At 40.4% G+C, this 25,270-nt stretch overlaps 2 protein-coding genes across 2 annotated transcripts; one reads left to right on the top strand and one right to left on the bottom strand.

Moving 5' to 3' along the window:
• Window positions 1-11,022: 11,022 nt before the first annotated feature.
• LOC104441672 (3-oxoacyl-[acyl-carrier-protein] synthase I, chloroplastic) lies at window positions 11,023-14,480 on the bottom strand. The gene is made up of 8 exons (XM_039311114.1): window positions 14,087-14,480; window positions 13,012-13,370; window positions 12,470-12,901; window positions 12,174-12,347; window positions 11,953-12,066; window positions 11,712-11,813; window positions 11,549-11,615; window positions 11,023-11,381 (listed from the first exon to the last, which is right to left on the bottom strand). Exons 1-8 carry the CDS (start codon window positions 14,250-14,252, stop codon window positions 11,314-11,316), a joined length of 1,482 nt encoding a protein of 493 aa, XP_039167048.1. The 5' UTR covers window positions 14,253-14,480; the 3' UTR covers window positions 11,023-11,313.
• A 2,110-nt stretch (window positions 14,481-16,590) lies between these two features.
• On the top strand, window positions 16,591-19,376 carry LOC104441671 (DCD domain-containing protein NRP-B). Its single transcript, XM_010054857.3, has 5 exons — window positions 16,591-17,686; window positions 18,106-18,206; window positions 18,503-18,586; window positions 18,694-18,804; window positions 18,902-19,376. Exons 1-5 carry the CDS (start codon window positions 16,882-16,884, stop codon window positions 18,977-18,979), a joined length of 1,179 nt encoding a protein of 392 aa, XP_010053159.2. The 5' UTR covers window positions 16,591-16,881; the 3' UTR covers window positions 18,980-19,376.
• The last annotated feature ends 5,894 nt before the right edge of the window (window positions 19,377-25,270 follow it).

Here is a 25,270-nt window from a genome sequence, read left to right as displayed (position 1 = left end):
AGGGGGGGGCAGAGAAGGGCAGGGCAGAGCAGGGCAGGGCAGGGCAGGCGTACGTGTGGTCTCTTTTTAATTTCAGTCCCACCCGCAGATGGCAGGGGTGGCGTACGGTGGCGCGGCAGCGGCAGGGAGGAGGAGGTGCGTGTGGTCCGGGGAGAGAGAGAGAGAGGGGGTTAACCGGAGCCCGTTAGGTAAAAAGAGGAGAGAGGAGAGAGAGACCCGCCGTTACCGTCGCCGTCGCCGTGATCCTGCCGTCTCTTTCATTGTCTGCTTCGCAGCAGGCAACATGGTTTTGGCCCTGGTTTACCCAGCAGAAATTTCTTTCGGCCAGCCTCTCGATTTTATTTTATTTTTTATTTTTTATTTTTGTCTCCCCCTAATTTCAACCCTTCTTTTCTTTTCTTTCTTTTTTTTTCTTTTTCTCGTTTTAGTTCCCAAAACAAGCACGCCCGCACACATGTCTATATATATAATTTCAAAAGAATAAATAATTGATTTGTAATCAAAAGTAATCTCCCAATTATTGGATTACGTTGGATTACGTTTCTTATTTTGACGTGTCGATGCCCCTACGCTCTATTTTATTTATTGAGACAATAATTTTTTAAACTACGAAGGGATGTCAAGGTCTATACAAGGCTCTAAACGAAGGGATTTCACGTCATATTTAGGACGGACAATGTATTTTCATTAGCAAAAGAAAAATAAAAGAATTGGTTTGATTTTGATTTTGCGATTGCGCGTCGTTCAGAGGATTTGCATTGGACTGGATATGGAGTTTGACCCGCAGATGAAGGTGAAAATTACGTGGCCCTGCCATTGGTCCGGGGGACCAATCAAAAAGGACGAAGGGATAGAGAGACACGGCCGTATCATTGGATGGTGACGTTTCCATGTTGTGTGGGTTTTTTTCTTTTTTTTTTTCTTTTTTTTTTCCTTTCATGGGGACAGCAGGAGTCCAGTTTCAGACACGTGAGAATGCCTGAAGCTGGCGTTCCACGTGGCGGCCCTATAGTGGATGGTGACCGGGGGTGGGGCCCGGGGAGTACAAGTGGACGAAAGATCCATCGTATCATCTACTGCGAGAAGTGGCGTGATTTTAAAAGGAGAGCGAATACGAGACCCGCGACTTTTTCGACGATTCGTATTCGGCTGATTACATTTTTTATGTTTCCATTTTAGAACCGATAACCAATCCCCGACTCTCGAATTTGCCTGGAAATTTGGTCCAATCTTTTGTTTTATCCAAGAAAAATAAAATCAAATTATGATAGACACCTCAAATCAATAGACTTATGATAAAAATCCAGACCGTCAATTTTCGTAAAATTTTACCATCAAGTTACTGACTTGAATGACACTTGATAGTTAATGGGTGTAAACTAATTTTGTAATTTTTTGTGATATTAATCAAATTTATCAATGGTTAAAAAATTAGTCTTAATATGAGGTTTCTGATAGTTAAAAAATTAGCTTGGAGTGAATTTGTTTTAAATATATCAATTTGAATTTTTTTTGTGATATTAAATCTTTATAATAAAATAAAATGCTGCACCATTTTACTATAGAAATATTGCCTATGCTGAAAACAACGATTCAATTTATCATGTGGACGATGGTGCAATTTTTTTTTTTTCCTAAAGACTCAATCCTAGGTTCTTGATTGAACCGAACCTCATGGCCACCCTCAATATCATACTCATGCAATAATTTCTCATGTCTATCCAAACAATCCAACATCATGAAAAGGCCATTCGGCCTTTCTTTTTAAATAAATAAATGAATGAATAAAAGATAAAAGGAATAACCAGCATAGCTGCTATCATGGACATTATGACAAGGGCTCCACACGAATTACGAAATGTTCAAATTCAAGACTATAAGGAGATGGTTACTCGACATCATCCGTGACTGATCCAAAATAGACAAGTCTTGTCGTCCCTCTTCGTGGCCTTCGATCGTTTTGTTTGGGAGAAAATAGGAAAATTTACGATGTCCAAAACTTATTTAATCAGTGGAGAGCACCTCCTCAATATTCCGAAAGCAGCATTATACATACCCTATCACATGAAGCTTGCCGCACGTACTTCGCATAGCTATTTTCAATCGCATCATGTGGGGCAACTAAACATTTAAGTGCTCTCAAAGCATTGCTCCAGTACCATGTGATTGATCGACACTAACTTTCTAAGTGTCGAGCACTCATGTTTAAACAGACCGCCATAACATATTGTCATCTCACGACTTTTGTCTCTCGCGTGACTAAATTCATTAACAATATACTTGATTTGAATCCGCGTGTTTTAAAATCGTATTACGCAATTCGGCAACAATAGCACGAATGGATTGTTTGTGATATTAGAATAGACCTACCCCATTCCCTATATCTATCTAACTAGCCCATTTGTAAATAATTATAGTGGTAAACCACTTGGAAGTTATAATATAATTTTCTCAATGAATCTACCTAGTGGAATCATATCTCGTACTAAAATAAGTAGCAGATTCCCCTACTAATCGTCCAAAGTCCAAACAACTCGATTTTCGGCCGCTCGGAGTTAAGCTTGTAAAGCAACCGCTGACATCGACGCATCGGGATTAAATGAAATGGATTGTCTCGATCTTGTTAAATGGTTGCTTTCTTCAGATTAAATCTAACTTCAGCCACTAGTGAAAAGCAACCATACATTATTTGTTATCCTTGGATTATGCATTGCAGAACGAGACTTAGATAAATGGACCAACACTAGGAATTGTTTGTATCGGATGGTGCGATAGTTCGAACTTACATGGTACACCTATTTAGAGGTACATGTTAATTATCCAATAACTCATAAAATCTCATAAGTTTAAAAGGGATCATAAGTTCGGAACCAAATAAGAAGAATCTCCTTACTTGATTTGAGAATTGATTTTGCTATGCTAGAGACGCCAAATGTGTCTATTTTTCTAGTTTATACTGAGTGACTAGGACTAAGACTTGCAAGGGTCTACATCGAGAGTTGTGAAATTATTGGTCTTTTACCACCAACTAAAGATAAAAAGGTACCTTCAATTGAGGTTAGATGAGGTGTATCATCTCTAGGAGCTTCGCTTCATGCTAATAATCAAAGGGTCGACTTAGCCCGCTCCGGCTAGGAGAGTTGACTCTGCATCTCCATCATGGGGATTATCATACACGAAGAAACAAGTACAGGAAAGGTGAGATAGAGAATATGCTCGTTATTTGTGTCATGGTCGGAATCAATATCAATGGTAGCTGTGTTTAAAACTCATTATCATTGCTATACATAGCTGTCATAAATTTGTCATGGACACTTAAAAAGTCTGATTGCATTAAACACCTGATCAAAATCATGTCACATCATTCGATGTATCCACTTTATAAGTTGATTTTAGCACACCATAAGAACAAATTAGTTTAATTAAGCCCATGCCACGACCAAGACTTTCGATAGCAGGGTTTAGATTTGCTACCTCGTTGCGTCCAAACCTAATCCAGTCATCAAATCAAGGTTTAGATAATTGATGATGGTTTTCTGCGAAAAGGGCGAGGAAGCAACCACGAAAAAAACCCTAGAATCCAACGATTAGATGGTCCTATGTGGAAATGGGACTTTCTTCCCTGGCCGTGTGACTCGATTGGTAACTTTGGAAGACGACATAAAGGAGGAGGAGGAGGAAAAAGATTTATTCTAAACCTAACTTCTTAATTACTTTAATGCCTCTTGTCTCCGCCCCACTTTGCATCTTCAGCACAATCAAGCAACTCCCTTCCAAGATCCCTTTCACACCCATTGTAGTCGTCCCATAATCGTACTTAGGCATTAAAAATATGCTAATCATTAAGCCCTCGAAAAATGCTACAATGCCCGAGTCTCGTTTCGTCTCGTCTCGTCCAAGTCACTCCTCTTTTTTCGTCCGAGTTTCTTCCCTCTTCTTCTTCTTCATGTCTAATTACTTCGTGCCTCGGTTCTAGTCGTGGGTTTTCCCCTTTATCTTTTTCCATGTTAGAATATGTAACGAGGCCAGCGTATATTCCAGCGCTGGAAGGATTCCATTGGCCTCCCTCCCCTCCTCCCCCCTTTACTCGGGTTGAATTCAAAGTCGCGTTGCGATTTTTTTATTACGGGCGAATCGGGTTGGTAACCATTCGGGGGGTCCGAACGTGCGGACTTCATTGCCATCTGCCACATCGTTTCCGTGAAAGTTCCGTGATGTGAAAAGGTGGTGGTGGTGGTGGGGAGAGGAGAGGAGAGAAGGGAAGGGGAGGGACGATGGGGATTAAAGTAATCACCAGTCATCAGTACCAATCGAGTTCAGTGAGTCCACTTCAGCTGGTTTCGTGCAACGTATAATTTATGTCGCTAGTGGCGTGGATAAGCATCCAAAAGGCTCCCCTCCTAGGCATTAAAATTAGGCCTCCTTCAAAGCCCTTTTTGAGCAACATGGAGATGGAGGGAGGAGGGGAGGACGGGGGATGAGGACGAGCCAATGAGGTCGGAGTTTTGTGTTATGCCTGTCTGTCTAAGGTGCATGATTAGGCCGCGGGACGGGAGTGATTAGGGGGGGGCTTTGTTTATTGCCATCCGGTGCCTAATTGGACCGTGCGCAGTGGGGTTTTCTCATGGTTTCCGGTCCTTGACGTTTGATCACCCTTTCCCTCTTTCGAAGAGGCCTTCCTTTGTCGTGCGGCGAGACGAAATGACATTTTGGATCTGTCTTAGGGCGGTGATTTAAAAAAACGGGAGTGAGGATCGTTTTTTTCTGGGGCGGGTCATGTTTCGGGGTAAAGATACTCGAATCGCGCCGGTGCATGGAGGGTATGGTCTCGAACGAAGATCCTCTACTCTGATACCATGCTTTCGGTAGTATTTTAATAGTCTCTTGTGAGTTATGTGAGGGAATCGCATTCTCAAGTTTGAGGATCCAGTTGGAGATTTAGAAAGATTTGATCTAAAATTCGCTCGATCTGATTTGGGATGACTTTATTATAAGCTTTTGTGAGATCACGATCAACTTATCTAAATGAATGCATGATCCTCATGATTTGTCTGATTTTTTTTTGCTTATAATTAAGTATAAAATATATAATTAGGAAGACAAATAGAGATCCGGAAAGATTCAAACTCAAGACTATCTATTCTAATGTCATGTTAGAATTTGTGAGATCATATTCAACTAATTTAAAATATTGAATTTATAGACAAACGTGTAGTTTATTATTTGATATTCTACCACCTATTATGTTTTTTTTTTCATAGCAATCGGGTGACATCTAGGATCATTAGATTAAATTCACTTCTTGAATCCCAATTGAGTTTTATGTTCTATATATAATGTTAGAATAATTAAATATTGAACAATTACTTCATCTAACAGCTTAAATCTTTAAAATGGTTAACTGTACTTTTACAAAATCTCGCATGGTAACTCCTATTTCACTTTCTAATGACATATTTCCTTGCTTAGTACTAAGATAAAAGATTAGCCTAAACATAAATTTTAAAACCGTTTGGTTGTGCTTCTGTAAAATCTCATTTACATGGATTAGAAAATTCGCAAGAAATTATTTTGAAGCGATGTATCTTTTATAAGACGAATCAGAGGGTTTCGAAGTTTTTCTTTTTTTAACTTCCTCCCTCCTTTTCCCAAATGGAAAATACAAATGGAAGCCTAATCTCACCGCCCCAAAGGTGTAGGATTTCATTCCAAAACATGGTTAGGTCCACACCCCAAAAGAGTGTTAAAAGACCCGCCGGTGACGTTCGTGCAACATCAGCACTCGTCTCCAACGGATTACCACAACATGTCCTTTTCTTATTTTTTTTAAGGAAAATCATGAATCCTACTATATTGCTGCCACGTGGCCATCACCTGTCGGTTTCTTTTTAATCACGCTATATATAGAGATATTCATAAATCTAGGGCATGTCTGTTTCGAGTCCAGTAAAATAATTTTTTTTTTAACTTTTCTGACAAGACTTAAAATACTATTTTAATTTTAAAAAATTACGAAAAATTTAAATATGAATTTACGTGTCCATGTACATTTCATGAAAGTTTCCTAGTATTTCGGATTAAAAAAAAATTAACACATGAAAGTCACAAAATTTTGATAAAAAAATAAGATGTAAAAAAAAGTCCTAATAAAATATGTCTTATCTAACATACGAAACCATACGAAATCGTTTTTGGAATCGAAGTTCAATATGTGGACCGGGTACATGTCAATTATTGAACAATACTCCTAGTGAGAATTTTTATTCACCGTGATTCAGCCTATCCTTTCGTACGAAACTGTGCATGAGCAAAAAAAGAAAAATTATTAAAAAATTCCTCATCCAAATAGTGAAAACATACCAAATATTTTTGTTACTTTTTTCGCTGGCAATCCATACATAGAGAGAAAAAAATGGCTACAAGAAATCAAACTCAAAACATCGGATTACGATGCTATAAAATCATGTGCCAGACAGTCGGGCATAAAAGCAAGCATTTCATAAGCTAAATTAGGGAATAGAGGGGATTGAATTTCGCATATTTAGTAATCACAAAAGGGATTTCAGCATTTAGAGGCTGAACATGGGGCGGTAAAGAAAAGATTAGCATATTCTTGCTGCACATATCATAAGCTAATTAAACAAGACAACTTTTGATTTCTTTTTTTCAATGCGATCCATCTGTCAAAAGTAAAAGCGACGATATTATTTAATAATTGATTAATCCGCATAAAGTGCAATTTCCCAACATATGATTCTCCAAAATCGCACGTAAGGAAAAAAGTAAAACGTAATATACGAACAGTAATCATTTTAAATTAGGGTGAGTTGATTAGAGAAAAAGTTGACTGCGGTCGGCCCTCTAATCTTATGTGTCGGGATCATGTACGGCTAAATTCGTTGTCTCCGAATTTAACCAAGATTAACAATTAAGCTTGTTACTCAGTCAGGGGTATGTCGATTAAGTAATGTTGTTTACAAACTTGTATTGACTCAAAAGAAAATCATCGCGCATATTGGCTTGTCAAGGATTACAATATGACTCTTGGGTTTTTCTTTTATTTCTAAAAATAAGTCACAAATTGTCTCTAAACTTTGGCATAATGTATAATGTGATCCATAAAAGTTTAATTTATTCAATGTGATCTTTAAACTATACTCCAATATGCACTTGGTCCTTGAACTCTTATACGTTTGGTCCTTCAACTCTTGTATGTTCAATTTAGTCCTATGTTTGATGCTATCCCCATATTTGAATTCATGAAGGGAAAATATTAAATATTTTCATATAGTTCAAAGACTAAATATGAATGTATAATAAAAGTTTGGGGATTGTATTAAATAAATTAAAAATTCAGAGATCACATCGTATATTAGGATAAAGTTTAGGACCATATTGTACAATGGAGTAAAGTTTAGGGACCATAATGAAAAAAAAAATTAAGGATCACATTGCACATTAGATCAAAGTTCATAGGTCATGTTTGTGTCATTATCCCTTTATTTTCAGTCCTTTTGTATTATACTCCTAATTTTTAAGTCATTTATTGACTAGGGAGTGAAGTATCCAATTACAAACACATGATAAATAAGTCTTTTACTGTCGGAGCTCTACGTGGATAATATGTTCCCTTTAGTAATTCTACGGAGCTCAGGCTAACCTTTAGCTTCCGAATTATCGAACACGGAGGTCTTCGTATGATCCCATTATCAAGCACTTTAGCAAACATGATGTCCCTCCCTAACATGTCCAACTCATGGCACTTTAATTTCAAATTGTATGAATTTAGATGCTATTGTCACGGTCTGTGATTTTCCCACGCTCGTGATCCTTGTGAGGGGGGCTTGGGATTATTGAGCAAATAGTAACTAATATAGAGGGGATATATACAATTGATTCCATGGAAGTGGCATTAGAACTATTGGTTCTTGGAGTTTTACGATAGAACAATCATATTTTTTAGAAGCTCTAAATGTAGGTTTAGCCTCTTGTTCACAAATTGAACAGGACTTGATGTCGCTCTCCTGATGAGCTCGAGGCAGACCGAAACCAATTATAGAGCCTAAAATAATCTACTGTCTCACTTGATGGACGGACAAAATACCAAAGTTAAGTTGAGCATGGTATGATTTCATATAAAGAAACTATTCACTGTACTGTTATTTGGAACAATTATTAAACGAAGGCTATCTCGGTGAATTTCCACTCATCAGAGGTCACATGGATTATTCCGCAGCCAAGGAACTGCCGACTTGTGACACTATAGTAAAAGTCCAACCATTTTTAGTCCTCAATTATCAAGGATTATCAACTCGATGAAATTGAATTGGGTCTTTGAGAAGAAAAATTTGATCATAAAATATCATAGGACAAAATACTTTCTTTTTTTCTATCCAACATATGGCAATAGCAAATATGTGCAAGCTTTCCAAGATATTTGAAAGATTAAGCAAAATCAATTTATCATGGAAAATTTGAGTTATTAAATAATGGAAAGAAATTATGGATATAGATACAAGGTACAAACAATGTGAAAATATTTATGGAAAGAGAAAAATATTCTGAACTTCAAGATCTTGTTGTTATGGGAGACATGGGAGATAAACGCATTGGTCAACGGTTATTCCTTACGCTACTCAGATGTACACACATGTCCATGAACTGATGGTCCGCGAGGTAAACTGCTAGTGCACTGACCGAAAGAAAGAACGAATTTTAAAAACACGAACTTGCTACGAAATGACACCATTCGATCAGGAATATAGTGCAGATATGTTGTAACTAGTGATTAAATGACAGATTACTATATCCAAGCGCATGTCACGACGCTGTCACTGGTCCGGTCCGATGTTGTTGCTCGAGACTCATCTGCACCTGCGCACCGAGAGAAAGATGAAAAGCAGAAAAAGTCATCGATGTTATCTTGTAAGTTCTGTAGTCGAAAGTATATTAGTGGAGGATAAAGCAGCGGATAAGGGAAGGCGCATACTTCCCAAGCGCCTGCTTTTTCCACAGATGTTGGAGAAATCATGTGTACGTTTGCTTTTTCGAGAAACAATGAAATTCAGCCACTTACCCAAAATAGAAAACGTCGATCTCCTTTCGATCATCTAATGGAAATCCGAAACAGCCACGGATATCAGATTTCCAATGCGCTTGTGATCTGATAACTTTTCCATCTTGTCGGAGAAATTTGTCTGTCTTGGGAAGATCGAATCCAGAGGAGATCTGTAACTCTCCTTAAGCGAGGGTGACGATGAACACTCCTGGAGCCACCTCTTTGGAAATCAATCGGAGGTTGTAGATTAAACCCGGAAGTTCTTTTAACTCAGTGTTCTACGTCAAAGGAAAAATAAAGGGTCATTGAGATTTATTCTGACCAAAAAATGAGGATTATTCATGTGGGAAGTGGCCTCTAGCAACAAGATCATGATTGATCAAATTTATGTGGGCCTGTATGTACATAATTTATATATAAATCGGTCTGCACAGCTCTTATTCTATTCATATAATTATGGAACCGCGAAATTACTTGTTTATTCTAACAGTGACAGTTCTTTTAAAATGGGTTAAGTAGGTCAAATAGCACTGGAAAGAGGAAATGATGAGAAACTGAGGAGTGGACGGCAACCACCCAGCAAGGACAAAGGAACTTGTTGCAGGGTAGAGAGTTGATTATTTTTCTTTCTTCTTCTGGGATCCTAAGGAATATACGGAAATCATCCCATTCACGTATATGCCGGATTAGGCTCTATTCATAAGGACGGCAGATGTGGCTGTGGACTTATTCTGAGCGGGAGATGTCGTGATTTGAGTACGAGTAACTGCCGCATCCAAGTCAAGTGCTCGACCCCTCAATGTGTGTACATATGTGCTCACTAAAGAACAGGGTATCTCAGAGGCATATTCTCTTCAACTCCCTCAGGGAAGATCGAATGAACATAATATTTTAAAGGAAATGCATTACATCCGTAGACTGAGAGAAAGATACTGAAAAGTTTAGATATGCAAAGCACGGCAGCTTAACACTAATTTCTTATCTCTAAACTAGTTGCCAAAGGGAAACTGATGTTCACTTCCCGAAGAAAATGCACAGAAAGCTTAATTATGTGATGTCATGTCAACAACACATCAAGTTGCCCAGGTTCTTTTTAGGTTGGTCGAAAAGTTGCCCATGTTCACTGGTCCCTTTTTCACCAGTTGATGCAGTAACCAAAGAAGAAGCACGCAAGTAGGTTTTCCCGACTTGTAACCTTTCCCGGCTTGTGACGGCGGCCTAAAAGCGGTTAATGTCCTTTAATCTTGAATGGCATAAAGTAGCCATAAACTTACAGTACAAGCAAGATATGCTTCTTTGAACTGATGCTTTTTGAGATACCACTCCCTGACCATGACCCAGCAAGATCCTATCTGTTATTTCTTTCGAGATCTGGTAATTGTTCACTTTCGAAGATTCTTTATTCTGGGGCATTTTTGCAAATTAGGAAAAGAAAGGATGTAAAAGCTAGGGCCTCTGTTACTTCTAATCTTCGTTAATATTCTAAGTGGAAGACGTGACATCTGTTACTTTTGATCTTCGTTAATCTTCTAAGTGGAAGACGCAAAATTGCACAAATCCGATTAGTCACGTCCTCACATATTGTCGATTCTATGGAAAACGAACACTTCATCATCCGATTTACTCTTTATAATCCCATCGTGACCCTGGGTTTACAATTCGGAGAGGACTGGTCAAGGAACGATGCAAATTCTGTTCCTATTGAAGAAGTTGTGAATTCTCCTGGACTGAAGTTCTGAAGTGGGCTCTGGTGTAACAAGCCCCAGAAGATCTTAGTCCAATTTTCTTGATCTAAAGGTCCTTACAAACACCGTTTGCAGAAAACCAAAGGTCCTTGTGAAGAACCTGTTGTCGTCATCACATCTATCCTCCAGAACAGTCTTATCATTTAAGGGCAGTTCTCAGTTCATAGAACATTACTGGGATAAATAATATCTTCAGAGAAAACCGACCTTATTCTTGTCTGGATCAAAGCCAATCAGTGAAATTCAATTCAACATGGTTCGTGGGAAATTATACACCACAAAAATGAACTGAGGTATCTCATTCTCTGAAAAATGTTTGAATTCGTAGCTGGTCTTGGTTAAAGGATAAGGATTGAAAGAAGTAGTAAAATAAACAATGCCGATAATTCCTCCTCGCGGCTTCCATATGGTTCAGCTGCTGATTTCAACTCTATTGCGATAATGAATATGTTCCCACGAACATTGATGAGAGTGAATGACAGATGACCGATTGATCAGCTGGTGCTTTGTTTAAGGTGTGTATGGAGCGAAAACCACCACGGAGTTGTGCCCGCCAAAGCCGAATGAGTTTGATATAGCTGCATATGCATGTGAAATGAATTAAGCGAGACTGTAATTTCTTACAAAATTGTCAGCAAAATTATATTTGCTCTTGAGGTTATAGCAGTTTTCATATATGTTCAACTTGAGCACTCAGCAGATCTGCTTCTCAGTTCTCACACTAAGAGCTCAGTATTGAACTTACCGACATTGACTTCATGCTGTTTCTTCACATTTGGGACAGTGTCGATGGTGACATCAGGTTCGATGTTCTACAAAAGAGCAGAACAAATAGAGTTATGGTCATTTAAAGTCATTGGAAATGTCAAAACAAGGAACATAGCAACATGAACATTCAGTTGCCGTACATCTTGGTTGATCGTTGGATGCAACCAACCAGTGGTGATTGCTTTTATGGTTGCTATGGCCTCTAGTCCACCAGCAGCTCCAAGACCGTGGCCAATCATCGACTGCAACAAGTTACATTATTGATATTGTTACTCCTTTTTTTTTGTGACAGGGACTCAGCAAAGTGAGAGTGCAAATACAAGAAGTTGACAGAATAGTGCATCTCGTCCATAACCAAACTCAGGACAAGAAGTGTCTCACCTTAGTTCCATTCATCTTGATCTCAGATGTGTCCTTAAAGACCTTCTTAATGGCATTAACCTCAGCCAAATCACCGGCTAAGGTTGATGTGGCATGAGCATTTATATAATTCACCTGCCAAATGAAGAATGGTTTAGCTTTCATCTTAACAACAAAATATGACGTGAATAGGCTCAATAGGTTTATAGTACAGTTAGTGTCATTATAGTGAGTGCTTTCACCTCCTCAGGGGAGACACTGGCATCTTCCAAGCTCTTGCTGATGCAGGAGGAAACACCAAGTCCATCTGAACGTGGATCAGTCATGTGATGAGCGTCACAAGTTACAGCGCCGCCCAAATACTCTGCAATAATATTGGCTCCTCGTTTCAACGCATGCTCCAAGCTCTCCATGATCTTTCACAACGACAGAACAGCCACGTAAGCATTTCCAATGCACAAACAAAAGTGGAATTAGTGCAACTAGCGTCGATTTATCCAATCGTAAAAGACCTTTGGCAGTTCAGCATGGTACATACCAGCACACCAGCACCTTCCCCCATGACAAAACCATCGCGATCCTTGTCCCAAGGCCTCGAAGCTCTCTTGGGATCCTCATTTCTTTGAGATAAAGCCCTGCAGGCTATGAACCCCCCAACACCGGTGGGCATGACCGCAGCTTCTGTCCCTCCGACCACCATGATGTCTGCTTCACCTCTTCTGATGTGGTTCGCTGCCGCATAAAAGCAGTAGTTTGCAGTTGCGCAAGCGGTTGAGATGGAGTAGTTCGGCCCCATGAGGCCGGTATCGATAGCCAAAAGGGCGGAGCCCATGTTGGTGATGGAATAAGGGATGAAAAACGGGGTGATCTTCTTGTATCCCTTCTGGACGAGCGCTTCCACTCCGTTGCTGAACACGCTTATCCCTCCCATTCCCGTACCCACCAGAACCCCGATTCTTGTTTTGTCCATCTGCGATAATGTACACCGAAGATTAAGGCTATAAGTTCATTGAAATGACCGAAAAATATGCAAAATATAATTATTCTGAAGAGTGTTTTACTCAAACAGACTGAACTCACAGTGTCGAGGACCATGGATCCAAGGTTAGCATCTTCAAGGGCTCTCTTTCCAGCAACTATGCAGTACCTCCAGCAGTCATCAAGGCGGCGGTCATTCTTACCAACGATGTAGCCATCGGAGGAGAAATTACGTATTTGGCCTGCGAATCTCACAGAGAAGCTCGAGGCATCAAATCGGTCAATCAAGCTGATCCCACTCTCTCCTTCGAGGAGCTTACTGTAGAAGTTATCAACGTCGTTGCCGAAAACTGAGACGAGACCCATTCCTGTTATGACAACGCGCTTCTTGGGATCCTTTTCTCGCTTGGGAGCTGATACGGTCGGAGAGGCCATGGCCTTGATCTTTCCACACCTGCGAGCTGACAATTGCAAAACCAAAATCAGGATTTGATCCAATAGGATCTCTCATAGCCTATAAACAACATCAGATTCTACGAACTGTTGATGTAGGACTAATTAGTATGGCTGGGTTGCGTATCCTTTGGTAAAAGTAAACCAGGAGTTACTTCATCATTAAACAAATATTAGTTCGTCACGTGAGAACGCTAGACTAATGCATCTAGATGTACCAACTGAAGCAAGGGCACTTGCAAGGGCTACTGCAAGAAATGCTGCGGTAACAGGCATGGTAACTTCTGCGTAATGACAATCAAGAGCAAGACATCTTGGGCTGCAAGAAACCACGAGTTACAGCTTGTAGGTACCACAAACTCTGCGCCAGAAAGGAACCGGAAAAAGGGAGGAGCTTGATCACGAGGAATACGTGATGGCGGAGCGACAGAGTCTGATCTCTGTGTTGTTTTCTGGATTATCAGAATCATATTAAACTTTTCATATGACAATGGGAAAAATCTGAATATGGCACGATGAGATCCATTTAGTCCATGTGCTGATGCATATTAACATGTATTCATTCGTAAATCAGATTTTTAACTTATCAAATCAAGATTACTACTTTTCGTGCCATCACCAATTGTAAGCACGGTTATGACATGCCGACATGAATTATCGGCATGCGATTTTATAGATATAAACTTGAGATCACACGTCTAACTCTTTGCAGTGTTATTCATACCTGAAGCAGAAACAACCCCAGCATGATTGCTCCTAGGAGGAGCCACATGCACATTCTCCACTGGCCTAAGCCCATTGTACTGCACCAGAGACGCAGCCCCACTGGCCCCTGCCTCTCTGCCCTTAAACAGCAGACCAGCAGAGCAAGTCCCTGCAATTCCTGCCATCTCTCTCTCTCTCTCCCTCCGTGAATCTGGGACCCTCTTGATTCTGAAAAGTTTTAGCTACAGGTCAGGAGAATATAAAGGAGTAGGGACGGACCCAACTTTGGTTTGTCAGAGAGAACCAAGGATGTAACCAAGAACGAGCCATTCGCATTCTTTGTTGGGTTATCGATCCGTGTTGCTGGGAAGGCTTGGAGAATCCGCCCGCCAATTCTTTACATCCTTTCTGGTTCTAATGGGAACAAGAATTTGGGCGATGATTCCAAAAGGTAGCCTTCATTTTTCCCTCGACCGCTTAGCTACCGCTAACCACTCCATCCTGCCGCTCTGTGGCGTCTTGCCCAACCCATTCTTCCTGTTCATTCGTGAGCTTCTTTCAAGTGTCCTAGACCTGCCTATAGCTCTTGACTGTCATGTGAAAATGCCACCGAACAACTTTAATTAGGGATGACATGCACCGATCGAATTGGAACTCGCATTGTTTGACAAGGCATATCGCGGTTTGGCTGCTTTGGTATGCGATTGATTGACTAGATCCAAAGAATTGATGAAATAACACTGCGGAACTTATACGAGTTTGGGAATTCCTACCCTATGGCGAGTGGATTTCTAGAGAGCAGATAGGGCGAGTTTGACGGCATGCAAAAGCCACAAGAGGCATACCCACCGTGAGATATCTCCGAGTGTGTCCCCCCAAAAAGGAGGTATTGTCAATTTACATGCGACATATATTTATGTGGGGCTGTATATTTCTTGTGCGAAGAGATTTCCTCCGAACTCGGACATTTGATTAATGGGTTACATGTTCTCATGTGACTAACCAAAGAAAGAAAATCAAAACCAAATCCTACTAACCACGCCATCTCTCTCTCTCTCTCTCTCTCTCTCTTCCCCCTCTCTCAGCAAAGTGCCAACCACCGGTGCCGACAACATGATCCCTCTCTCTGTCTCGCTGTGCATTCGCCGCCTCCACGACCTCAGGCCGTCGAGGTTGCTCGAGGCCGGGGATCATGATACGGCAGTAGAGAGAGAGAGAGAGAGAAGACTAATCACTAATCAGTAATAGGAAACATGGTCCTAGCCAGAGTGTGGTTTTCTTTACAAAACAAATGGGCTTCGGGCCCAAAGGGAGGCCCAAGAATGAAGCGGCGACTGGCCCACTATTCTACTGAGCCCGACTGTCTCAAACCCTAAAAGTTAAAAAGGGTAATCGGATCCCAAAGTTTTCAGCCCAGGCCTGCATTGCAATGAGGTTGGGCTGAAAGCAATGAACTGCTATGGAGCAAAAGCAAAGATGTGATTCCCTTTTTTGGAGCCCTGATGGAGCTGTGGTTGTATGATGGTGACATCTGAAACATGTATTCCTAAAGCTAAAAAGAAAAGGTGAGAATCATCACTTTCAGCATTCATTTTACATGCGAATTTGGGACTCGAACTTGTCATTAATTTTTTTGCTTTGTAATCACGTTTAAGCTCGAGCACCAATGAAATTTTTTGTTAAGTTGAGCTTGAATTGGCATGACTCCAAACCTAGTCCGAGTTTACACTCCGATATCAAACTTTGATCTCAAGTCAAATTTTTACTCATACATGTGCACTGTATCACTCATACAAACTTAGTTGGATTAGATCCAAAGCATTCTTTACTGAGTCAAAGGATTCCCATAGTTTAAGCCCCCTATCTTGTTTCGTCAATAACAACACAACTCCAAAAGTAATGCGATATATTTTTTTGGAAAAAAAATTTGCATTCTCATCATCATTGCTAATGGGTATTCAATTTTTGTCGATTTGAGCCGTTTTGTCATCGAGGCCCTTCTTTTCCCCTTTATATTTAGCTGTAATATCTTTCTTGAAAAACCTCTAATTAGTTCCATCAATCTGTCCATCTTCTTTGTTTTTCCAATTCCTTTCCTCCAGAAAATCGATGGTAAAAGAGGAATATATATATATATATAATATTTTTATTTTACCTAGTTCTTCGCCGTTGCTTCTCTCGCACGCGTGAACTCAAAAACGCATGTGAGGGGGACCCGGGGGGAAACGTCCAAGCCCTTCTAGAAACGCGACATCGACAGGCTGAACCATAGGCTCCTCCCCCTTGCTAGCTAGGACGACTCGAGCACTCGGGCCCAGTTAACTCAGCCTTTCAACTCGGTTCCCAGCGCCGGAGAAATTACAAACGTAACCCCCGAGGCCACCCTCCCAGTCCCAGCCCGCTGCCAAAGCGAAATACGCGTCTTCCTGATCCGTCATTTCGCACCCCCCAGTTCGCTCAACCAACAGCGAAACAGTCCTTTCCAAATCTCAATCCCCCTCCCCCCGCAAAGCCGTCATCCTCAAAAGTCTCGAAACACACCAGTTGACAAATCCACACGCAATCCTCTGCTCTCTCTCTCTTCCTCGTCTTCTTCCTCGTCTTCCTCGAAATTTCCCCAGTTCCGTTTTCAATCCCTCCCCCCGCTTCCCCCGCTGTATTTAAGCACCGATCTGCACATCCTCTTCCTCCCTCAGGCGCACTCTCTCTCGTGCACAAACATCAGTTCGGGTCATATTCAGATCAGATCGGGGCCGGTGGAAGTTCTTTGAGCTCGCGGCAGAAGAAGAAGAAGAAGGAGAAGAAGAAGGGAAGATGGAGAGCAGCAACAACCAGCAGGCCTTCTGGCAGTTCAGCGACCAGCTCCGCGGCCACACCTCCAACCTCGCTAACCTCTCCCTCAACGACTCCATCTGGAGCACCAACTACGCCTCCAAGCGCGACGACCGCAAGAACTTCGACCCGGTCAACTCGTTGACCGGCCCGACCCCCAAGCTCCCCCAGCTGAACGAGCCCTGGAAGATCGGATCTGGGTCCGCCCCGGTTGTCCCCGGGAACGACTTCAGCCCCGTCGCCCCCTCCGCCGCCGACGGATGGAGCAAGATCGGGAACGCCAACGGCGGCGGCGGCGGCAGCGGCGACTTTAATGGGTTCAACTACGGGTGGAAGATGGGGAACCCGAGCGGGGGGAACGACTTCAACGCCTTCAACTACGGGTGGAAGGTGAACGCCGGGAAGGACTTCAACGGCTTCGACGACGGTTGGAAGATGGGGGGATACAACTTGGGGTTCAACGAAGGGTTCAACAAGGGGATTTACGCCAAGTCTCTGAATTTGCCGAACAACAACGTTGTTAATCTGAAGGGAGGGAAGAACAAGAACGAGGATTTCTATGGGGGCAAGGCCGCGAAGAAGAACGGGGGTGGGAACAAGAAGATGAACGGCGGCGATGGCTACAACAACAACGGCGGCGACGAGAAGGAGGCCAGGAGTGCCGTCGACAAGAGGTTCAAGACGCTCCCGCCGTCTGAGTCTCTGCCCAAGTATGAGACTGTTGGTGGATACATCTTCGTCTGCAACAACGACACCATGCAGGAAAATCTGAGGAGACAGCTTTTCGGTGAGTCTCTGTTGTTGATCGATTTATATCTTGTCAGAGCGATCTGATTGCCCCCATAGCCATCGAGGTTGTGAATGGTAGGAGACTGGAAATTATGTGCTCCTTGTGACTGTAGAATTGCTGTGAATTTGCTTGTGCCGTAATCTGAGCTTTTGGGTACTTGAGATGATGATATGTTTGGAATTTGATGATTTGCAGCGAGAAAAATGCATAACGATGATTGAATTCAGATGATGATTATAGTAACTTCAGTGTTTGTTCATTCTTCAATTCAACCCTAGAAATATCAAATTATAGGGCTTTTTCACCTCTTGATAAATTGCCGCTTGAGGATTTTTCTAATCTGAATGATTTCAGTCCCGCTGTTATAGGACTTGCATCGTTCTTGCTAAATGGTTCGTATCTTGTTGGTATGATAGGTCTTCCTCCACGTTATCGTGATTCAGTCAGGCAGATTACCCCGGGATTGCCCATTTTCCTCTACAACTACTCAACCCACCAGCTCCATGGGATCTTTGAGGTTCGTGTTATGCTATTCTTTCCTTCTAGGTTTGTCTATCGACAGGATCAAAATTAGTCTTGTTAACAAATGGCCAGACTACAAAACATAGCAATAGCGCAAATGATCACACTGAAATTCAATTAGTTACTCATTTGAGAAAAAGTTACCTACTTCCAATAGAAATACCTATGTTCTTCAAAGGCAAACATTTTCCTATTGTTAAATCCTTTTCTTTCCATGGTATCAAAATGCTCATGCATTTGGTGGTCTAGGGGTTGTGCTCACTGGTAATTATCATCAACTTGTAATTTCAGGCTGCAAGTTTTGGAGGCAGTAACTTAGACCCAACAGCCTGGGAGGACAAAAAATGCCCTGGCGAATCACGCTTCCCTGCACAGGTATTGTCCCGGCCTTTACATGCTTGATCATATGATGGCTTATTAGATACGAGATGTTTAGTCCTGGAAACTTAATTCTATGTATTTTTCTCTTTTACTGACTACAGGTTAGAGTTATAACTAGAAAAATCTGTGAGCCACTTGAGGAGGACTCATTCCGACCCATTCTTCACCATTACGATGGACCCAAATTCCGACTTGAACTGAATGTGCCTGAGGTACTTTCTTATTTTAGTTCTATGCTAAGATACAAGTGAAGTGACGAACCGTTTCATCTGCTATAACTCATGACTTACTGAATTTTTCTTGTTTCAGGCACTCTCTCTCTTGGATATATTTGCAGATCAGGATTTGAACCTTACTGGCTTGATATCATTCGACGACAACGAATGAAGTTTTCATGGTGGAACAGAGATACACACACACTTAATTACTTTTGAGTTGTGATGGAGAAGCTAGAGGAGTTCTCAAGCAAACTGGGGAGGACGAAGCTGCGTAGTTATTAGTTCTGCCTTGCGGTCTGATACTAGTAACAATAATGTTATACTGAATCTAAAATAAGTGTATTTATGGTGTCAAATAGTTATTACAAGTAAGGGGTTATATCTACGTGTATGCCTTCTTTTTGCAATTATTAAGGGAGAGGAACGGCCAAAGGGCGAATGCTTTTATCGGCAGCTTCGCTTAGCTGCCGTGCCTTGCAGGGAAAGGACTTGTTTCCTTACTTTGAACTATGAACATGTGATTGTGATGTTTTGTTTATACGATTCGGTTTAAAGTCTTTTTATCATTGATGCGAGTGTCCCGGGAGCACTTGAGAACTCATCGTTTGAGCATGGATCCTAGTTTGAATGAATGCTCGGGTTTGCAATTTGGCACATGAACCTGGAGAGTGCGCATGTGAAGTGTGCATAGGTATGCAGAAACTAGAAAAGATATGGAGTGGGTTTGAATACCCTTCTGATCATCTTTCCCGTGAAGTTTCTTCAACTAATTAGCAGCAGCGCAGTCTCATCGATGCGACTGTCGAGTTTGAACAGCTGTTAGATGCTTCGAAGAAGATGTGTCGTGTCCGACTACGATGTGCTAGCTGCACCAGAAGTTACCGACATTCTATTTTCTTATATCGAAAAAGAACAAAAAGGTTCAAACGGGTTTAGGTGAGAACATGCGAAAGGGGACGGAGGAGCAAGACTGGCAACAGCGCGGGGCAGGTCCACGCGGAAGCTTTCAAACTGACCCGTTCCGAAGGCCAGGCCATCAGCAATGACGTGCGAATCAGGGATTTTTGCAGCGCTTTGAATTTGTAAGTTTTTGACTGCTTCTAGTTCTACGAATGTTGGGGGGTTGACTGACTCCAAAGTGAAGCCACGGCCGATATTGGTTGGCCGGTCCCCTGTCATTACGCGACTTTTGAACGGCCGAAAGTTCCTTCGTCGACAATTCACGAAAGGGGGTTTGCCCAAAAAGTAATTGATCCCTTCCCTTTTTCCAATGAAGTTTTGTAGTTTTCAATCACAACGTTGTTTTACTCGATTGAAACCTTTAAGTGACCACGAAGCCATTCCAGGTTACGAGTCAGCCCACGTGCATAGTGCATCGCTCTCTGCTCTGTCCCCTCTCGAAAAAATCGTGCATGACCTGCCACTCTGTTTTGCTGAGTTAAGCATCCGTTCGTTCGGTGAAAAATCGATAATTTGAAGCATATTCTTAAAATAATTGTTCGCATGCTTTCAAAAAATTAGCTCGCAAAAAATACTTTTAGTAGAATGATAATTTACACTTGAAAAATCTTCATTGATAAGAAAAATATCTTTCATCTTCGTATGAGATGTGTACAATCATTTAAATTAAAAAATATGTTTTTTCAGATCATTGACTTTTCACGAGGTGTACCAATTTTAAGTATCGATCTTATCTTATTTTTAAAGTAGTTTGTGAGATTCAAACCATCACAAATCTCACAAATCAAAATGGTTAAGCATAGAAGCTTCGAGGGATGGTGGGGAAACATTATCCGAACTGCTTGTGCAGTCCACCTTCCTCCACGCGGTTGGCTTACTAATCAATGAATTTATAAGCACCGCCAGAATTTTCTCGGTCCCTCCTTCGATTATGGCAATCGGGGCGGGTCAGGATTAGGACATTAAACTAAAGAATCAATGTGAATCCATCGTAGCCGAAAGATGGACATTTGAAAATTCATCTCTCTTTTTTGTTTTTTGTTTTTTGTTTTTTCAAAATGGGATTAGTCCCATCAAAATGTCAGCCACGTTCGAGAGAATCATCCCCGGTTTTACCTGTCCTTTACCTAGACAAACCCATTTTTAAAGAATTCCTTCGGTACCATTCCAATTGTCGATCTTTACTTTCCGTATGTCTCCATTCAGTCCCTCCTCGCATAAAGCAGTGTGAACGGGTCTAGTGAGGGAATAATTTAAGTGCCTAACTCTATCATCATCTTCACCATCGTTATTATATTAAGATGAATTTTAAAAAAAAAAATCCTAAACCTATTACTTTTATATTAATTTAATCCCAAGTCATTCAACAATTTGCCAATATAGTTGATTTATCCAGTTTTGAGTGGAAAACGCCAATGTGGATATTAGCCGTTCTATGTGACATCATTGGTGTTGATGTGGATAATTTTTTTTTCTTTTTCCTTTGAATCACTAGCCACCTCAATGGCTTACAATCATCCATAAGTGAGGGCCGACCTTACTAGCCGAGTGAGGCTCTCCTTGCATGGGTGATGTTGCTCAAGGCTTAACTTTGATGGATCTAGCAAGGGTGAGCCTCACTCAAGATCGGCAAGGTCAACTCACGCCAGATACTGTTGAGGTGACCTTGCTAGTGTCATGCGACCTAGCCCTGCGAGGGCAGGCCTCGCTCAATAAGCAAGGTTGACCCTCACTAGATCTTGGAGAGGGCAAGCCTCACTAGAAGCCGGTCGCCAGCAATGATAGAGGAAAAAGGAAAAAAAAAAGAAACAAAAAGTAAAAAATTACAAAAATTGTCCCCATCAGCATCGGTCGTGCCATGTAGGACGTTTGGTATTCACATTAGATTCTCGGCCAAAATTTCCCGAATGGACTACATTGGCAAATTTTTAAAATGGTTAGGATTAAATTAGTTGAATTGAAAAATTTAGTATTAATTTAACACAAATGCAATAAGTTTTAGACTTTTTTTTGGTAATTTCGCCTTTTTATATACTCATTTAAATGGAATATCTTATGTGAATAATCTACAAGTAATGTTATTTTTTTCCACCTTTCAAATTTATTGAATCGAAAACCAAATTAGCAATTTTCGTTAACTTGAATTAATGAAATAATAACATTGGATATTTTTCATATACTTTATTGATTAGATTGAACATTTATAAAAAAAAAAATAGGAAATACATCGAATAAATTAAAAGTTTATGGGTGACATTGCACATTGTACTAAAATTTAGGGATCATTTGAATGAATTAAAAATTCAATGACAATATTGTATATTAGACTAAAATTCAAAAACCATTTGTGTTATTATCCCTACACCCTATTAAAACTAGAGGATATTTCCTCTCTTTTTTTTTCTTTTTTTTTTGGGTATGCTTCTTGATTAATTTCTATTTGTCAAAGAAATATTTCATTCATTTTCACGGATTTACAAAAGAGAAACATCTAACAGTAAACCAAGACAAATCATAAACAAAACAAACTCCAGATAAGATGAATAATCTGAGTAAAGTTAGGGGTCATATTGTTCAGATCAAAATTAGTGACTAATCACCGAATCCATCTTCAAGTGATTAATTTGCTTAACTAGAAAAAAACACGTGATAATACCTAGTACTCTCTCTCCCCCCACTTCAAAATCTTTTAACATCCCAAACTCAGAGTTTTTGGAAGCAGGAAAAGGAAAACCTAAGAAGTCGACATTTTTTGCAAATTTTACTAACGGATGCCTTTATTTTCCATACTTGTAGTTCCTTAACTTATTTGTGGCTCTATTCATTGGAAGAAAAAAAAGTTTCTCAAAATGTTGAACGTCCAATCCTCTTCCCATGAAGGGATCGCTGAACATGAAAAAAACCACCTAATAATGTTTCAAAAAAAAAAAATTGTCGGGGGAAGAAGGAAGGAAGATGAAAAGATGAGGATCTTTCAAGTGAATTAGGTTATAGGCCAATCAGCTGGAAGGTTAAACATCTTTGTTAGCTTTTTTAAAATGCATCGAAAACGATTCCATCTATCCATATTTATTAATGGATCTGCATGTGGGCTTTAATGGATTTTTTAGGCCCAGTGGCCTAATATCTTAATAGCGAAGGAAACGAGTCGATAGACATAAGTGGTTGACGAGATTATGCTCTCGAAATTCGTATGCTGAAATTAAAAAAAAAAGAAAAAAAAGAGTCAAATTTGATTGGAGGAGATCCAGAAATGAAATCGGATTTATAATGCATGGAAGGGGAAAGCTGATCCGCATCCGCTAGAGATGCCTTCTCCCCATTGCAAGAATTGTTTCTTTTCTCTCTTTCTTTTTTCACATTATCCGCAAAGTGGGCCGTCATCTGGACATCACATAAACAATCTGAAAAGCTTTCCACAGGATATTTTCGACAAAAGGGGAACTAATTATGTGGCTCTTATCATTTCTTTATTATTTTTCTCCTTGATCAGGAATTATCTTTGTGAATTTTTTAAATGCTACCGAGCGGGTCGTTTAGGAAAGTAAATGTAGCCACTATCGAATTTGATTTCGTCTGAAGTTTTATTTTCATTTACTATATACGAGGCTTAGTTTTTACGTTTCCATTGATTTAATATGACAATATGCTTTAAGAAGAGAGAGAGAGAGAGAGAGAGAGAGAAATGATTGAGTGACATTTACTGTGAGAATAATAGTCTATTTTGGATCATGAAAATATAAATAAAAATAATTATAAATTATTGTAAGATCCACTCATTTAAAAATTTGTGACTTGTAACAAGTTATTATTCTTGCAATAACTGTTATGTTAGCAAAACCCTTTTAAAAATGTATACCAACTTTGTGTTAAGTATTCCTTGCCAATTCTTCGTCTTTGAAGCCCAATTCTGCTGATAGCAAGTGAAAGTGGTTAATGGGGGCACTGATGAGAATGATCAAGTCAATGAGGTTAATTAACATTTGATCAACGTTTTGAATCCCCCGTGGGACCAAGTCAAAAAGGCATGATTATAAGCAGGATACAAAATGGTGAGCCAAACAAGAAGAATGATGCTTGCTTTCCTTGGCCTTGAGGCGTTCCGGATGCACCTAGCCATTAATTTTTGTGGATTGCACGAAGATGAAGCCCGCATGATTTAAGTGTCGGGATATATTAGGCTCACATGCATACTAATACGTGCTATGCACCCAAAAACAATCCCTGATCCGGTCCCTGTGATATTAAGAAGCCTACTGGGGCCTCAGCCAATCGTGGCCCAACTCGTAAAACCCTTGGTGAAAAGCATCATTACTATTCAAGTTCTCTTCTGAACATAACTTTAATGTATGTGTACTCATTCATTATGTGAAGAGCAAAACGTCACTAAAGGCGTCTATCTAATGTGGCCATTTCATGATAAAAATACGTTGGTTATCGAGACTAAGACACACCGAAGCCCCCATTTTAATTTCTCCCTCATTAGCAGAAGAGCTTCTTAAACTTTTAATTTGGCCTGAAACGAAAGAGCACAAGAGATTTGATTAATTCGTGTAGTTTGAAAACTCTCGTATCTGTTTCGGCACTCGCACTGACATTTTTGGTGAGTATCGCACAGGGGATGTCTTGATAGAAAGTTCGATATATAGGGCACTTTGAGTATCTGATACAACTATGAGGGCAAATTGAAATTTTCCATAAACTTGTGTGCTTGGGATAACTCAAATCTCAAGAATAAATGAAAATTTGGTACTCTCTATTACATGGTTAAGGACTCAATTTTTAAACTCCTCAAAACAAGAATTCTAGTTAAAATTGAGTATCTATGATTAGGGATTTACAAAAAAAAATAAACGGGAATTGCCTAGAACTAGATTGAATTGGCGATTTCCATGAAAATTGGTTCAGTTCTTGATTTTGGACGTAGAATTTCCCATTTGGACCAAATCGGTATATATATATATATATACAATTTCTATGGGGCGTAGGCCTCCCAAAAGGTAACGGAGGCGTGCAAAGGTTTCCTCGGGCCGGACGGAGATTGGCCCTGGAGTGTAAAGGCAGAAGGGAGCTTGACTGCAAGACCCACCCGTCGAGCAGGGACAAAAGTCGGCCTTAGTGATCCGACGGTGCCGAGTGGAAGGGCCGTCGCTCAACGGATAAAAGTTACTCTAGGGATAACATGCTGATCTTCCCCAAGAGTTCACATCGACGGGAAACGACATCTCTTATGTCAATGGACACTAAAGGGATATTAAATGAATGGAATTGTGATATGGATGGAATAAAGAAGTTTTATGATGTATCAGAACAATCATTTCGATGATTTAATATATATATATATATATATATATATATATATAATTTTTTAATTTTTTTTTTTAATTTTTGGATCAAAATTCTAGTTTCCTCAATCTTTCTCTTTCTTTTACTTCGCTCATCTCGGAGCCTCACCTCCTCTCACTCTCAATCACCTTTGGCCTCTTCGCTCACTCTCAAG

The sequence above is a fragment of the Eucalyptus grandis genome, chromosome 4, assembly GCF_016545825.1.
Source record: "Eucalyptus grandis isolate ANBG69807.140 chromosome 4, ASM1654582v1, whole genome shotgun sequence".
In the NCBI taxonomy this organism is placed as follows: domain Eukaryota; kingdom Viridiplantae; phylum Streptophyta; class Magnoliopsida; order Myrtales; family Myrtaceae; genus Eucalyptus; species Eucalyptus grandis.
Note: the sequence above shows the minus strand (reverse complement) of the source record. Positions and strands in the feature narration are given on the sequence as shown.

Bases quoted from the DNA above. Each gene is read 5' to 3' on its own strand.
- LOC104441672 (XM_039311114.1), bottom strand. From the start codon at position 14,252: ATGGCAGGAATTGCAGGGACTTGCTCTGCTGGTCTGCTGTTTAAGGGC. The intron at 12,348-12,469 runs GTATGTACCATG...TCGTTGTGAAAG, and splicing joins GGGAAGGTGCTGGTGTGCTG to ATCATGGAGAGCTTGGAGCA. The intron at 11,382-11,548 runs GTAAGTTCAATA...ATGCATATGCAG, and splicing joins ACAGCATGAAGTCAATGTCG to CTATATCAAACTCATTCGGC.
- LOC104441671 (XM_010054857.3), top strand. From the start codon at position 16,882: ATGGAGAGCAGCAACAACCAGCAGGCCTTCTGGCAGTTCAGCGACCAG. The intron at 18,207-18,502 runs GTTCGTGTTATG...TTGTAATTTCAG, and splicing joins AGCTCCATGGGATCTTTGAG to GCTGCAAGTTTTGGAGGCAG. The intron at 18,805-18,901 runs GTACTTTCTTAT...TTCTTGTTTCAG, and splicing joins TTGAACTGAATGTGCCTGAG to GCACTCTCTCTCTTGGATAT.